This window comes from Gadus macrocephalus, chromosome 14 (assembly GCF_031168955.1).
Source record: "Gadus macrocephalus chromosome 14, ASM3116895v1".
NCBI lineage: Eukaryota > Metazoa > Chordata > Actinopteri > Gadiformes > Gadidae > Gadus > Gadus macrocephalus.
The window spans coordinates 1,646,818-1,661,817 of record NC_082395.1 but is presented as its reverse complement, the minus strand read 5'-3'; the positions used below and the strand labels follow the sequence as shown (position 1 = coordinate 1,661,817).

Genomic DNA, 15,000 nt, shown 5'->3' with positions numbered 1-15,000 from the left:
ACAAACACATATGCTATCCATCTATATCTATCCCTCTCCCACAGACTAAAACATAGACTTTCACACATGTGTCTGTGCCTGTGTACGCAACCCGCATAAAACAAACTTTTGGATCTGCGGCGAGTAAACATTTCCTTTGTGAGTGGCCTCGTTTTCTTAAACTCCTTCTTGTTGTTTCCTGTGATCTGGAGTCAATTAGAGAGAGAGAGTGGGCTCGGGTTGTAAGACACTGCCGATGCCCAGACAGTGAGTCAGAGGGGTGGCCCTGCCATTGGTGGAGAGAGGCAGGGGACAAAGAACCAGCGTCTCCCGCAGACAGGAGGGAGATGCTGCTGCTGGCCGTTGTGGTGAAGCTACAGGTGGATTCTCTGGACCACAACACACAACGGCACGCACGCACACACACACGCACACACACGCACACACGCACGCGGCGCATGCGCGCGTGCGTGCGTGTGTGTGTGTGCGTGTGTGTGTGTGCGCAGTGGCTTCTCACACACAGCCCCGGCCGCCCGGCGTGTTGCCCTGGTCCTGAGTAAACACTCGCCGGCCTCCTGAGCCCCCTTTGCGTTCCTGATCAAAGACAGAGCGGAAACCGCTCCACAAAAGGAGAAAGGAAAACCTCGTGTTGTTTTGGTTCTCCGAGGCTACGGGCGAAGAGATAATATTATGATTGAGAGACGTGGATATTAGAGAGGCTGTGGCAGGAGATGAGTGTTTCCATGTCGAACAAGGGAGGGCGGGGGGAGCGCATCTTGTTCCCGTTACGTCCTGTCCTCTCTGAACTCCTCTGTCTGTTGGGGAGGCTTGGAGGGAAGGCTTGGTTAGGATTTGCTCCGGCTGCTTTTCGGATGCTTTTGAGATGATACTGTTACCACGACCACACAGACACCACACCCCCTCTGGCCACAGACACTACGTACACCTTTACTGGTTTACTGTTTTACTACGCCGACGTCATGCCACGTGACCGCCTCCCTAATGATGCAGACTGGCTATCGGTCCTTTAGTCATAGATGTCCAATTATGATATGATATATACATTGTTATGATAGCACGATTACAATAGTCTCTTCTAAATGTTAATATGATGTTATTGTAATCAAGATCATATTTTAAATGTGCACAACCAACTTTATAACAAAGACCCAAGTTCCCAGAAGAAGTGTCTCTATGAATTAACGATAGGCGGAGAAGCCAGATGATGTAGATGTATGTTCTAATGATGTAGATGTATATTATGTATCTACAGGGTTCTTATGCAACAGGATGATTCATGTGCAGGGGGCGAAGTCGAAGCGACAGCCTTCACCTCTCCCCCCCCATACATCTTCTCGCATCGCCACGGTTACTAGCCAATAAAAAAACAATCTCACAAGTCCCATATTGTTCCAGAAAGCCGATCCCATATTATGAGACCGGGGATTCAGGAGAGAATAAAACATTATTAGACAAGTGAAGTGTTTGGTTAGACGTTAAAGAATGCGTCCCCTGACACTGGAGACTGGACGATGTGGAGGAGAGTCGCGTCGGAGCTGGCCCCGACCCAGCAGACCGTAGACCCTCCTCTGATCCGTAAACCACCAGCCCCCCCCCCGCCCCCCGCAGCCAGCCGGCGTGTTCATCGGACACGGGATGCGCTCCTCTGCTGAAACATCACTTGGTTTCCTGCCATTTCGTCGCAAAAAAAACAGACCCTCAGTCTGTGCGCCGGACTCATGTTTCAGGCGGCTCTGGGACCCCGGCTGTTTACCGACGTGTGTCCCCGTGATTAAAGCCCCCTCCTTGTTTCCTGTTCCTGTAGGTGGGCAAGCTGATCCAAGAGGCAGCTGGACGCAGTAACCTGAAGAGGGTGACGCTGGAGCTGGGCGGAAAGAACCCCAACATCATATTCGCAGATGCTGATAGTATGTTACCGCATACACACACACATAAACACACATTAACACACATACACACACAAACACACACACACACACACACACACGCATGGACACACACACCCACACTTTGTTCCACCTTGTTGGAACTTCATTCAACACGAGCCGTAAATTCTTTATTTACTTACATTGGAGCCTTTGTGATGAACATAAATCTGTGTAAGTGGACGTGTACACACACACACACACACACACACACACACACACACACACACACACACACACACACACACACACACACACACACACACACACACACACACACACACACACACACACACACACACTCTGTAAGCTTTGTAGTGGACTGAAGACCCAATGAGTGGATGAGTGAGAGCCTGATGTAAACTCCTAAGTGGCCGACCAAAACGAGGGGTGCCACGGCTTTCAAATGCTTTCAGCAGCCGTTGGGGGGTGGGTGGGTGTGTGTGTGGGGGGGGGAGGGCTGTAAATCAGGGTCTAGAACCTGCCCCGCTCGGCCGCTCGGGCCGAGACCCATAAATCAGGCTCCCCGCTGCTCCCCCCGCCGCAGCAGGGTCCCGTCTCTCAGGTGTCAGATATCAGCCGGCTCCGCAGACCTCCGCTCTGAGGAGAGCCGGCAGCTCCACACATCACGGCTGGGTCCTCACCTCCATGGGGCTGGGGTACCCCTCAGATAGGGTCCTCCATGGAGCTCCGGTACCCCTCAGATAGGGTCCTCCAGGCCACACCGCCCCCCCCCGTGTTCAGGACGTTCTAACCCTGCCCCCCCCCCCCTCTCCCAGTGGACCTGGCCGTGGAGCAGGCCCACCAGGGGGTGTTCTTCAACGCGGGCCAGTGCTGCACCGCCGGCTCACGCATCTTCGTGGAGGAGCCCATCTACGAGGAGTTTGTCCGCCGCAGCGTGGAGAGGGCCAAGAGGAGGGTCCTGGGGAGCCCCTCCGACCCCACCACCGAGCAGGGCCCGCAGGTACACAGCGGCAGCACTGACCCCCGGGACGCAGCACCAGGCTGCTTCCCTTCCTACCGGACACGCGTCACACCTTCTCCGCTCTAACCCTCTTCACACCTCTTCTCTCCCTCCTCTCCCTCCCTTCCTCTCCCCTCCCTCCTCTCCCCTCTCCCTCTCCTCATCTCCTTCTCTCCATTCCCCTCCGTCCCTTCCCCTCCCTCCCTCCTCTCCCCTCTCCTCCTCCCTCCCTCCCTTCCTCTCCCCTCCCTCCTCTCCCCTCCCTCCTCTCCCCTCTCCCTCTCCTCATCTCCTTCTCTCCATTCCCCTCCGTCCCTTCCCCTCCCTCCCCTCCTCTCCTCCTCCCTCCATCCCCACCTCTCCCCTCTCCTCCTCCCTCCCTCCCTCCCCTCCCTCTCCTCCCTCCCTCCTCTCCCCTCTCCTCCTCCCTCCCTCCCTCCCTCCCTCCCTCCCCTCCCTCTCCTCCCTCCCTCCTCTCCCCTCTCCTCCCTCCTTTCCTCCCTCCCCTCCTCCCTCCCTCCCTCCCCTCCCTCCCTCCCTTCCTCCCTCCCCTCCTCCCTCCCTCTCCCCTCCCTCCTCTCCCCTCTCCCTCTCCTCATCTCCTTCTCTCCATTCCCCTCCGTCCCTTCCCCTCCCTCCCCTCCCTCCTCTCCCCTCTCCCCCTCCCTCCCTCCCCTCCCTCCCTCCCCTCCCACAGATCAGCCAGGAGCAGCAGGCCCGGGTCCTGGAGCTCATCCAGAGCGGTATCAGCGAGGGGGCGACGCTGGAGTGCGGGGGCAAAGCCCACGGGCTGAAGGGCTTCTACGTGGAGCCCACCGTCTTCTCCAACGTGACGGACGACATGCGCATCGCCAAGGAGGAGGTGAACACACGGACCAGCTGCTCCCCACGCCCATGGGCCAAGGCTTGCCTTGCACACGGGTTAACTACCCCGGGACTCAAACCCACGTCCTCTCCTCGCACAAGCATCAGAGCTTTGTCCAATAAACTAGAAGCACACACCAACTAGAAGGACATAGATAGTTCAGCCACCCAGTCCAGCGAGTGTATTATCTCGACTCAGGGAGGCTTGGAGCTCAGCAGGTAGAGCGGGTTGGCTGGTGACCGGAGGTTCGCTAGTTCAATCCCCAGCTCCTCCTAGCGGACTGTCGAGGTGTCCCTGAGCAAGACACCAAACCACTGAAAGCACATCAAGTTGATTGAATATCTCTTCTGCTTAGATCTTCGGGCCGGTACAGCAGATCATGAAGTTCAAGACCCTGGAGGAGGTGATCGAACGAGCCAACGACACTGTCTACGGCCTGGCCGCCGCCGTGTTCACCAACGACATCAACAAGGCCATGGCCATCTCCACCGCCGTACAGGCCGGCACCGTGTGGTGAGTCCTGAGACCTGGAGGCCGCTGCCAGGCCTCAGCGATGCGCTTCACTCACTGTAAACCTGCTGTACCTCAAACCGATCTGCCCTCACACAGAGTCAGACACACTGTGCTGTACCTCAACCCGATCTGCCCTCACACAGAGTCAGACACACTGTGCTGTACCTCAACCCGATCTGCCCTCACACAGAGTCAGACACACTGTGCTGTACCTCAACCCGATCTGCCCTCACACAGAGTCTGCCCTCACACAGAGTCAGACACACTGTGCTGTACCTCAAACTGATCTACCCTCAAACAGAGTCAGACACACTGTGCTGTACCTCAACCCGATCTGCCCCATCAAACAGAGTCAGACACACTGTGCTGTACCTCAACACGATCTGCCCTCAAACAGAGTCAGACACACTGCTTTACCTCAAACCGATCGGCCCTGAAACAGAGTCAGACACACTGTGCTGTACCTCAAACCGATCTGCCCTCACACAGAGTCAGACACACTGTGCTGTACCTCAAAGCGATCTGCCCTGAAACAGAGTCAGACACACTGTGCTGTACCTCAAAGCGATCTGCCCTGAAACAGAGTCAGACACACTGTGCTGTACCTCAAAGCGATCTGCCCTGAAACAGAGTCAGACACACTGTGCTGTACCTCAAACCGATCCGCCCCATCAAACAGAGTCAGACACAGTCCACCAGAACAGATCTTGTCATAGAATATCTGTTCTGTGAGAAGATCTTCAGAGCATCCCCCATTTCTAAAGAGATTACACTTTAATTAGAGCTCTCAAAACTGACCTGCAGCACCTTTTAACTCAGGGATGGAGCGAGACGATGTTTAATCAGAGGTTTACATTGAACCACCCAAGAACGACAGCGTTGGACTGATTCTTCAAGATCAAACTCTATTATGTCAGAGCCATTTATTGAGATGCTTTAAATTCTCACCTAAACTCATCCTAAACCCACAGATCAGGGTTTTTCTCTCAAACCTTCGTAATCCCATCGTACATTAAACATTCAAAGTTAACGCTTGCTCGCCCTGAAGCGTACCAATGACCTCGTTTGTGTTCGTGTTCCAGGATTAACTGCTACAACGCCCTGAGCACACAGTGTCCATTCGGAGGATACAAGATGTCCGGTAACGGTCGAGAGCTGTGAGTAGTGTGCGACAATCAGCCTTTAAACGACACAATGCGCTCCAGTCCAGTCCTTCAGACCGGACGCATCCACAAGTCCCTCGCCTTTCTAACGACGACTCTTATTATCCGCAGGGGGGAGTGTGGCCTGAAGGAGTACTCCGAGGTGAAGACCATCACCATGAGGCTGCTGGCCAAGAACTCCTAATGGCGCCGCTGGTGGCGGTGGGGGGGGGCGTGGCCTCCCTCGGCCCGCCCGCTCCGTGGAGGCCAGCCTCGCGGCCGTCTGCACCGTGGATCACTCCAGGCTGACCTCAGCTCCACCGCGCCGCTCGGACAACACCTCCCAAACCCGCCGCCTCCCAAAGCCAGTGTGTTGGTGCCGTCACCACAAGGAAACCCGTCACCTCGCCTCTCTGATCCCACTAACTACACGTCAGCACTCTGAGAAACAATGGTGACACCCTGCAAGGAACTACATTACCCAGACACCTCTACTGCTGACACCGCTTGGCCCTGAGCCGGGAGCGACGGGACGGGATCAACGCACTTCCACTCATCCTGCGTCGTCGGCGTCGGTGCGTCGGTGGAGACGGAAGTCGTGTTGCGTGCAGAATCACTTCTAAAACCTCATCCTATACACGGCAGTCCGCCACGAGAACGTCTTACGCAAAGAGTCCGTTTAGTCCACTGACGTGTTGAACCTCAGATATGATTGGACGAGTCCGGTTATATGTTAATTCCTAATTTTAATTAATGACTTATGTCTTTGTTTAATGTTAGCTTTTATGACTTAACACTGTATGTGATTTGTTTTGGACTTTGATGTAAAGAACGACGTTAACCTCTGTCCAGAGGCCATCATCATGTTACACATTCTCCTCGATACCCGTGTATGTGTATGTAATGTTTGTTTAATCATATAGTATGAAATATAATAGTTTAAAATTGACCATGGTTTTTTTTAGTAAAAGAAACCTTTTCTTTCAAACCTTGTTCACTGTGTGTTCACTGTCAGTTTCAAATGATATATTATATGCTCAGGTTTCATATTAATGTTGGGGGACTCCGGTTTGGACCATTAGCTGGGATTAGCTATAGCGTGTAAAGTATGCCACCATTCAAACGTGGCTCCAGTACAGTTAGGCTAACAGTTCATCGGTTTTTAGAAGAAAATTTAAATGAATCAGAAATAGATCATCTCTCATAAATATACATTTTAATTGTTAATTATTTTGGGGGATTTCCCCTGTCTTAACAGACTCCTAGCATGAATCGTGTATGTTTAGCCCCAACATCTAAATGAGCCACACAGATCTGAAACGGGTTCATCCTTAAATACTTTGGTTTACAATACTTGAATGTGACACCTCCACCTACTGGGCAGGTATGAGAACGCCTACGTATGCATCAGGCTTGGCTCATGTTCGACTGTTGACACAATATTTAACACTCCTTTTGGAATGGCATGCTATCCTTTAGCCTTCACCTTTAGGATGGAGGTTTAGATGGTGGTCAGTGACCAATATGGTGCTCAAACAAAGGATATTATTCTAATAACTAAGAAATAGGAAACGAAAAGTCCCAATGAGATTAGCGATACTCGGTCTGGTTGCTGTTCCCCATGGCTTCTAGCTCTGAATGATCGGCGTTCTCACAGTCTTTGAGCACGCAAATCATTCAGAGATAGAAGCCAGAGCCAGTATCTTGCTGAGAAGGAAAAGGCTCTGCTTTATTGAAGCAGTGTGTTAATCAACAGAGATTTCATCTGAAGTGATTTAAAAAGCGAATCCTCGGTATGTGGGCGGTTGTTAAGAAATATGAATTCAACACACAAGCAGCCCTGATAATGGCAGGGATGCAGATTAAGTAGAACGCTGCACAACTACGAGGTTTAAAGTAAACATTAAACCTCCTTCCTCGGGATAAGCGGTTAAAACATCATTAATACCGCGCGATAAAGGCTGCCAGAGTTTTATCTTGCTTGTACAATAACAACCCCACACGGTTCTGGAATGGAGCTATCGCTGTAGAAAGGGGATTGTGCAGAACTCGTAAATTATATGTTTACTCCAGACCGGCTCGGTTTATTCAGACACGACCCCGTTGGACCAGAACCCTTTTGGAAATATTGTGTTTTACTGCACAAGCACAACCTCAAATAAAAGACCTGATCTCTGAGCCAGACCACACACCAACAGGGGACACTCACCCTGAGTCCAGATGTCTCCGGATCCTGTTGAAGCTATGTTTAGACAGTTCATAGACAGTCAGATCTTTGATATCATTTCTTTCTTTCCATGAGCAAGCTCATTTAACTTAAATGTTGGCTCGTCCTCGTCCCTATAATGTAGAACGTACTCACAGGGTAGTCATGTCCAATAGGCCTTAATCACAGAGGTCTAACTGTAGGGGTGCATCTCAAGACATTCATCCTGAGCACTGGGATGCCCACAGACCTCTCATTAACTTAATGAGCCACACCGGTCCCTGTAAACCTGTGATAAGTCCGGTTGGTATTTCTCCCATAAAGACTCGATCACTGATAAGTATGAACAGGATTTATTTAAATAACGACATGGGAATATTTTGCATGGTAAATCTTTGGCATGAGCCCCGTCACTGATCCAGGATGACGTGCGGACTCGGCGTATCCTGCCAGGACTAGCAGGGGCGGAGCCTTCCCCTGGACAAGTAGACTGAGGCCGACCTGGTGGTGGTGGGGTGGATGGAGGTGCGTCGAACGAAGACCTGAGCAGCAAAGACATATGTTAGACTACTCTTTATAGAGCAGGTGTAGGCAGGTGATTGGTAGCTGGTGATTGGTGATTGGCGGCCAGCCGCGCGTGATTTGAGTCCTCCTGGTAGAACTACCAGCAAGCTTAACATGTGTGTGGGTATGGACGGACGGCAGGGTGGATGGAGGTATGGATATACAGGCATTACTCTATGCAAAATACTTTCCTGGATTGAACATACATGACGTGACATTCAGTCAGGTCTCATCAGTTTGTTCCCGGAGCTTCAACTCCTCCACAAACGATGGACAATGTATGTGTTCACAGCCATGAATAAATAACTGAGGAGTCACAGACATGGACATTACTCTGAATTTAAAATAATAAAATACATTGTAATCTCTTCACTTATTTTCCATTTGTCTGTTTGTCTTGAGGTGAGAAGTTACATTTACATTGAGGGCATTTAGAAGACACTTTTATCCAAAGCGACTTACAATAAGTACATCTGTCAGAAAAAGAGAAACAACAATATATCGCTTTCGGTACGGTAAGGATGTAAATAGAATCAAGTGCCAAGCACTAATCACTAGGTTAACCCATTCCCTGTACACAACAAAGATAGCTAGGATAAGATGCTACACAATGCTAAGTACTATTTCTAAGTGCCAGGACATACTGTACAACATACCATTAGTGTGTACATTAAGTTCCAGAAGTGAAAAGGCTGCAATGCTTTTATACATCTTTCCAGTATACTGAAGTCCACATGTACATATCAATTTGTGTTATTCACAACAATGCCATTGTACTTAAGATTATTCTAGTTTTAATATCGATATTTTTAATATTAAATTTTCACATTCTGTTTCTCTAACTGCCATTTGTTGATGGTGCCTTTTCCCTGACCCCCATGGGGAGGTCAAGGGTCAAAGGGTCCAACTGAGAAGTCACCGCTACGTCTCCCCACATTAAAAATGTCAATGATCAAATCAGATCATCACCCAAGTGGGTGCTACACATTGGTGGTGGTTAGTGAGGTCCCCCCTTCACTGTGAAGCGTCTTTGAGTGTGTAAAAAAGCGCTATATAAATTCAAACAATTATTATTATCATAATGTTTTCCTAAAGGACAGAGTTCCCTGTATTCTCATCAGGTAGACGAATGCATAAGGGGATCTCGGCTCCCTCGGACCGGTGTACCCCAGGCACAAAGGTTAACGGTAGATAACACTGGGAGCAGGTAGAGTGGCTGGACAATACAAGGAATAGGAGACAGAGTTTACACGATGGAGGGGAAACGATGTATGGATTTTTCCACCACACATCATGTGAGGAGCAGGGCTGTTCTCAGCATTCCTGAGACCTGCCTACCACTGGGGAGGAAGTCCTTTCTTTTGCCAATGCTTTAGACTTTTCCCTGCGGAGTTCTCAGAGAGACGCAGGGTGAACCCCCATGTGAGGCCTCAGACTATTGTATGTTTGTTGTATGTTTGTTGTATGTTTGCTGTATGTTATTGTATTGTTTATTACTCCAATACATTAGCCTAATTGTTACAAGTTCGGATGACTCTTTATTCTTAAACAGTTAATACAGAAACAATGTGGCAAAATTCCACCACAAACATCCTAGAGATTCACTCGTCACATTGGTTTGATTATCTTTTGGTTCTGTGTGGTGAATGTATTCTGTTGTTAGGTGTCAGAACAGGAAGAAGGGCTCACAAACAGACTGTGTGATCACCACTTCATGAAGATGATCTGGTGATCTGTGATGAATAGGTGACTGACGCCCCTGGTTTCATCTGTAACATAAAACACATATCGCTTAAAGAAGTGCTCTCCTTAAAGACTGGTCAGGCCTTTATGGGACATCCAATGTACGGGTTGAATTAAGATGGCTCCTGGAAGGACTCCAAGGTTAAGTGCTAATCCCGTATCCATCTCCACTTGGATCTCAGTCCAAACGCCCCGCTCTCTGCAGTTATTGGCAGAAGCACTTACAGAGTCAGATAATCGGCCTTCACTTACAATCACCCAGCGCCCAGAGAAATCATCCGCAAAACCATTCGCATATCTATCCGTCCATCCATTTGGGTGAATTATTGCAATTTCTTTACATTCTATCCAACCAAAAAGATATTGGTGTGAATTGGCTGGACTTATTTATTGGTTTTATATGCTGTGCCAAATACACTCTAAAAATGATGAAACGTATCATTTGGACCATAAGGACTTAAATGACACGGAGACATTATGAGTATGAATGTCACCATAAACCTCGTACGTGACACGTCTATTGCTGCGCTTAAATAGGGGAATTGATTTAGGAAGAGAGGCAGGGGGGGCGGGGGGTGACGGGGGGTGACGGGGGGGGGGGACGACGCCTGTTCCAGCGTTCTGTGAGGACCTGTGACTCACTGGAGAGGCTGCGCTCCAGAAGGAGGGCCACAACGCTGTCCTCGTCCTAAACCAAGCATGTGAGAGGTCATGTGAACGCTTCCACGAGAGGAAGGTGGGTGCGTGGGATGGCGGCCAGACTCATAGACTTTCAGATGATTAAGACGTTTATTGTGAAATCAGAGAACTGCCCTTAATACCCCTACACTCTCTCTCTCTCCGCAAGATTCCTGTGTTTAGTTAAACACGTGATTCATATCATAAATAAATGTCTACTGCATATCTCTTTTTAATAAGACATCCACACACAAAACACAACATTTCCCAAACAGATTGACGACCAAATATGGACTGTGGTTTAGAAGAAGAGGAACTTCAAGGTGAATCCCGCAAAGTACCGGGAAATGGGGGGGAAATGCATTCGAATGAAAACCCAAACTCCCTGATTGCAAACAACATCCTTAGCAGCGTTTTAAGGGAGGTACCTAACAGCTAAAGAGGGCACATTTGGTCCTGTAGCCCTCAGAGGTGTAAAACAATGGGTGGAACGCAGGGCTCATGAACATGAAAGGCTGCTATCGCCGCTCATGGGCAGCGCTGAGTCACGGCCACAGCTGCTATGCTAATCTGGTTCACCACGACAGGTAGCAAAGCAACTGTAAATCATGACGGTGCTAAATGGAACAAGCTGCGAAGCCTGATGCTCTCAAACCTTCACCTCTGGTGGAGATCAAGGAGGAACAGAACTATGGTAATGTTTATTTTTAGGTGACTGGATTTTCATTCTTTGCAATGTAGTTCATGGTGAAGGACAAAGACACACACACACGCGGACGCGGACACAGACAGACACACACACACACACACGCACGCACGCACGCACGCACGCACGCACGCACGCACGCACGCACGCACGCACGCACGCACGCACGCACGCACGCACGCACGCACGCACGCACACACACACACACACACACACACACACACACACACACACACACACACACACACACACACACACACACACACACACACACACACACACACACACACACGGACACACTCACACACACACACACCAATCTTAAAATGACCAAAACGATATTGATGCTGATAGACTAGCCAGCGTTGATTTTTCATTACTGATGATGAAAAGCTCAGGCTAATGTAAAAAAGGAATTAGTTTGTCCATCTATCTATTTTTCTTAATATCATCCAATTACGGCATGTTCCATCAACGGAGAGATCTCTGGCAGGGTGTCCCATTTTGTCTTAACCCCAAAATTACAACTATAACTCCATTATAATAAACGATAGTTCATCATCAGATATGGGAACCCTTCGTAGGATGGGCTATGCTTTTAAGGAGAGCAAAAAAAATAAAAAAGCCAAAGAATAAGGAAAAGTCTTTAAGCCGATCTGGGCCTCAGCCAACGCGCCTAACCTTTGCTCCCACTGGTTTTGGGAGTGAGCTAGTTTCCGTCTTCCTCTGACATCACTCTAAGGGATCCACACAATGATAATACGGCCCCAATTGCATGACATTACTGCTTCCTCGAATTCACATGGGAGCGCTGTGTTAAAAAGCCCTCGCAACCACCGGCAGACGGCTACAGCCAGCCCAGCTGCACAGCTGGTGTACTGCAAGGGACACGCACAACGGATACACAAATTCCACATAGTTATGAACCAGGGAAAAACATTTCCTTGGGCAGGAGTTTTTTTTTTTTTTTTTCACAGAGCAGCCAATGGCTGAGCGGAGCACATCATGTCCAATTCATTCCTCAACACACAATCAGGAGAATATGAAAACGATAGTGAGGCATAGACATCACATCAAGATAGTTTCTGTTCTGGAATGGAGGCTCCAGGAATCAAACCCTCTTCCCCTTGTGCTTAAACATGTCAATGTGCCTTTAGTGTAACTCAAGAGCCGTTAAAATGTTCTTAACAAGAAGGTTTACTTGTATAACAGCCCTGCGCCGTATGAAAACCACTAGTCTTGTTTTGAAGGAACATTTGAAGGCACCTGGGTTTATCCACGGGACACGTGACATTACTCTAAAATAATGGCCCTCTTTGTTTGTCTTTGTCTGGGGGCATCGAACCCCGGGTTACGATAGCGTGATTGTTAAAGGTCCACTTCACAATAGAGTTTAGTGTGAGCCTATACTCCTGTGTCTGAAGTACCTGGAGCCCCACGGGACGCGGGCTCTGAATTCTAAAGCCGAATGCTGGTAGAAATAAGTGTTTTCTCTGTGCGCCTCAGATCCTAATTTGTTGTTGTAGCCTATTGTAGAAATATGATCCAAAAGCAGAGAAAAGCACACACACACACACAACGAGGGCAGAAAATGTGCACCTTGTGTGATTTTTTTAATGCGGTCCAGATGTGAGCGGGGACCATGGAAACAGGTGATGATAGCATTACACCCCGATTGCAAACAGATGGGGAAGGGCTTGAACCTATTCTGGTGTCACTGTTGGGGTCATAAATAAAGATTTTCTGTTGTTTTTTCTGATGAAATGATTTCTGTGTGAATAAGGCTCGGGAAACTCTGGCTCTGTGTCAAACCACGGCTAGCAGATAGCATCTCCTGAAAAACATTCAAAACGCAAAGTAAAGTAAACTTCTCTTTGACAAATTGTTCCGCCAGTCAAATAACTGTTTACATAAGTCCAAATCAAGTCCGCTAAAAGACAGTCTTAACTCTAAAGTATATTGTGATGCTGATACACACACAAGCAAACCCTAATATGGTCGGTATTAACACAAATGTAACGACTGCATCTGTTCAGAGGGGTGTGTCTGACCCAACCCAGCGGAGGGATCAGGTCTGGGTCCCAGTGGTCCCGGTGCTCCCAGTGGTCCCAGTGGTCTGGGTCCCAGTGCTCCCAGTGGTCCCAGTGGTCCCAGTGGTCCCAGTGGTCTGGGTCCCAGTGCTCCCAGTGCTCCCAGTGGTCTGGGTCCCAGTGGTCCCAGTGGTCCCAGTGGTCCCAGTGGTCTCAGGGGTCCCAGTGGTCCCAGTGGTCTCAGTGGTCCCAGTGGTCCCAGTGGTCCCAGTGGTCTCAGTGGTCCCAGTGGTCCCAGTGCTCCCAGTGGTCCCAGTGCTCCCAGTGGTCCCAGTGGTCTGGGTCCCAGTGGTCCCAGTGGTCCCAGTGGTCCCAGTGGTCTCAGTGGTCCTAGTGGTCCTAGTGGTCTGGGTCCCAGTGCTCCCAGTGGTCCCAGTGGTCCTAGTGGTCTGGGTCCCAGTGCTCCCAGTGCTCCCAGTGCTCCCAGTGGTCTGGGTGTGGGGGCGGTACGGTCTCAGCAGCAGGCCGCCTCCCGCTCCGTGCGTTGGGTCTTCGGCGGTCTGCTTCCCATCAGGTGCGTGTCTCCGTGGCGACGGCCTGTCTCCACCAATCAGCATGACGGGCGGCTGGGGGGCCGGGAGACGGACAGACGGCCACCGAGCGCCTCGGACTGCTTGGCCTCGCCCGGCCGAAGGACGCGGAGCAGAGCCCCCCCCGAGACACACACACATGTATACACACACACACGCACGCACACACACACACACAACACACACGCACACGCACACATATATATACACTTACACACACACACACACTCACGCACACACAACACACAACACACACTCGCACGCATACACGCATATACACACACAGACACACACACACACAAACACACACATGCACACACACAAGCAAACATATACGAATACACACGTCCCACACACACACACACACACACACACACACACACACACACACACACACACACACACACGCAGACAGACTCGCATGCATGCACGCACACACAAAATATACGCATACACACACGCATACACAGAGACACACACACACACACACACACACACACACACACACACACACACACACACACACACACACACACACACACACACACACACACACACACACAACACACACACACACACACACACACATTCCCATACACACAGACACACACAGTTATTTAACCAGGCAATCTCATCTCACAGGACTGGGGTGAAGCAGTGATCCCCATCTTGTAGCATCTTATCCTAGCTCGCTTTGTTGTGTACGGGGAATGGGTAAGCCTAGTGATTGTTAGTGCTTGGCACTTGGTTCTATGAACATCCTTACTGTAACGACAGAGATATATTGTTGTTTCTCTTTCTTTTGAAAAATCTACATGTAAATGTAAATGAAAATGTAAATGGAGCGAGCTGAGAGCAGAATCTAACCGGGAGATCTTCTCCCCAAAGCCACGATGCGTGTGTGTGTGTGTGTGTGTGTGTGTGTGTGTGTGTGTGTGTGTGTGTGTGTGTGTGTGTGTGTGCGTGTGTGTCGGCGTGTGTGCATGCGTATGTCTGTGCGCGTGTGTGTGTGTGTGTGTACTTGTGTGTTGGTGTGATAGTGTGTGTGTGTGTGTGTGTGTGTGTGTGTGTGTG

General features: G+C 49.8%; 1 protein-coding gene and 1 long non-coding RNA gene across 2 annotated transcripts in view; one reads left to right on the top strand and one right to left on the bottom strand.

Moving 5' to 3' along the window:
• aldh1a2 (aldehyde dehydrogenase 1 family, member A2) overlaps positions 1–6,397 on the top strand; it is a 20,548-nt gene extending 14,151 nt beyond the window's left edge. The window contains exons 8-13 of the mRNA XM_060071257.1: positions 1,805–1,907; positions 2,705–2,889; positions 3,587–3,751; positions 4,110–4,267; positions 5,350–5,424; positions 5,542–6,397. Of these exons, the coding sequence (XP_059927240.1) occupies positions 1,805–1,907; positions 2,705–2,889; positions 3,587–3,751; positions 4,110–4,267; positions 5,350–5,424; positions 5,542–5,614 (759 nt within the window). The 3' untranslated portion in view covers positions 5,615–6,397. The remainder of the gene's footprint in view (positions 1–1,804; positions 1,908–2,704; positions 2,890–3,586; positions 3,752–4,109; positions 4,268–5,349; positions 5,425–5,541) is intronic.
• LOC132471954 (uncharacterized) lies at positions 4,521–5,343 on the bottom strand. Its single transcript, XR_009528959.1, has 3 exons — positions 5,140–5,343; positions 4,920–5,081; positions 4,521–4,639 (listed from the first exon to the last, which is right to left on the bottom strand). It is a non-coding gene; the product is annotated as an uncharacterized LOC132471954 (long non-coding RNA).
• Positions 6,398–15,000: the final 8,603 nt, after the last annotated feature.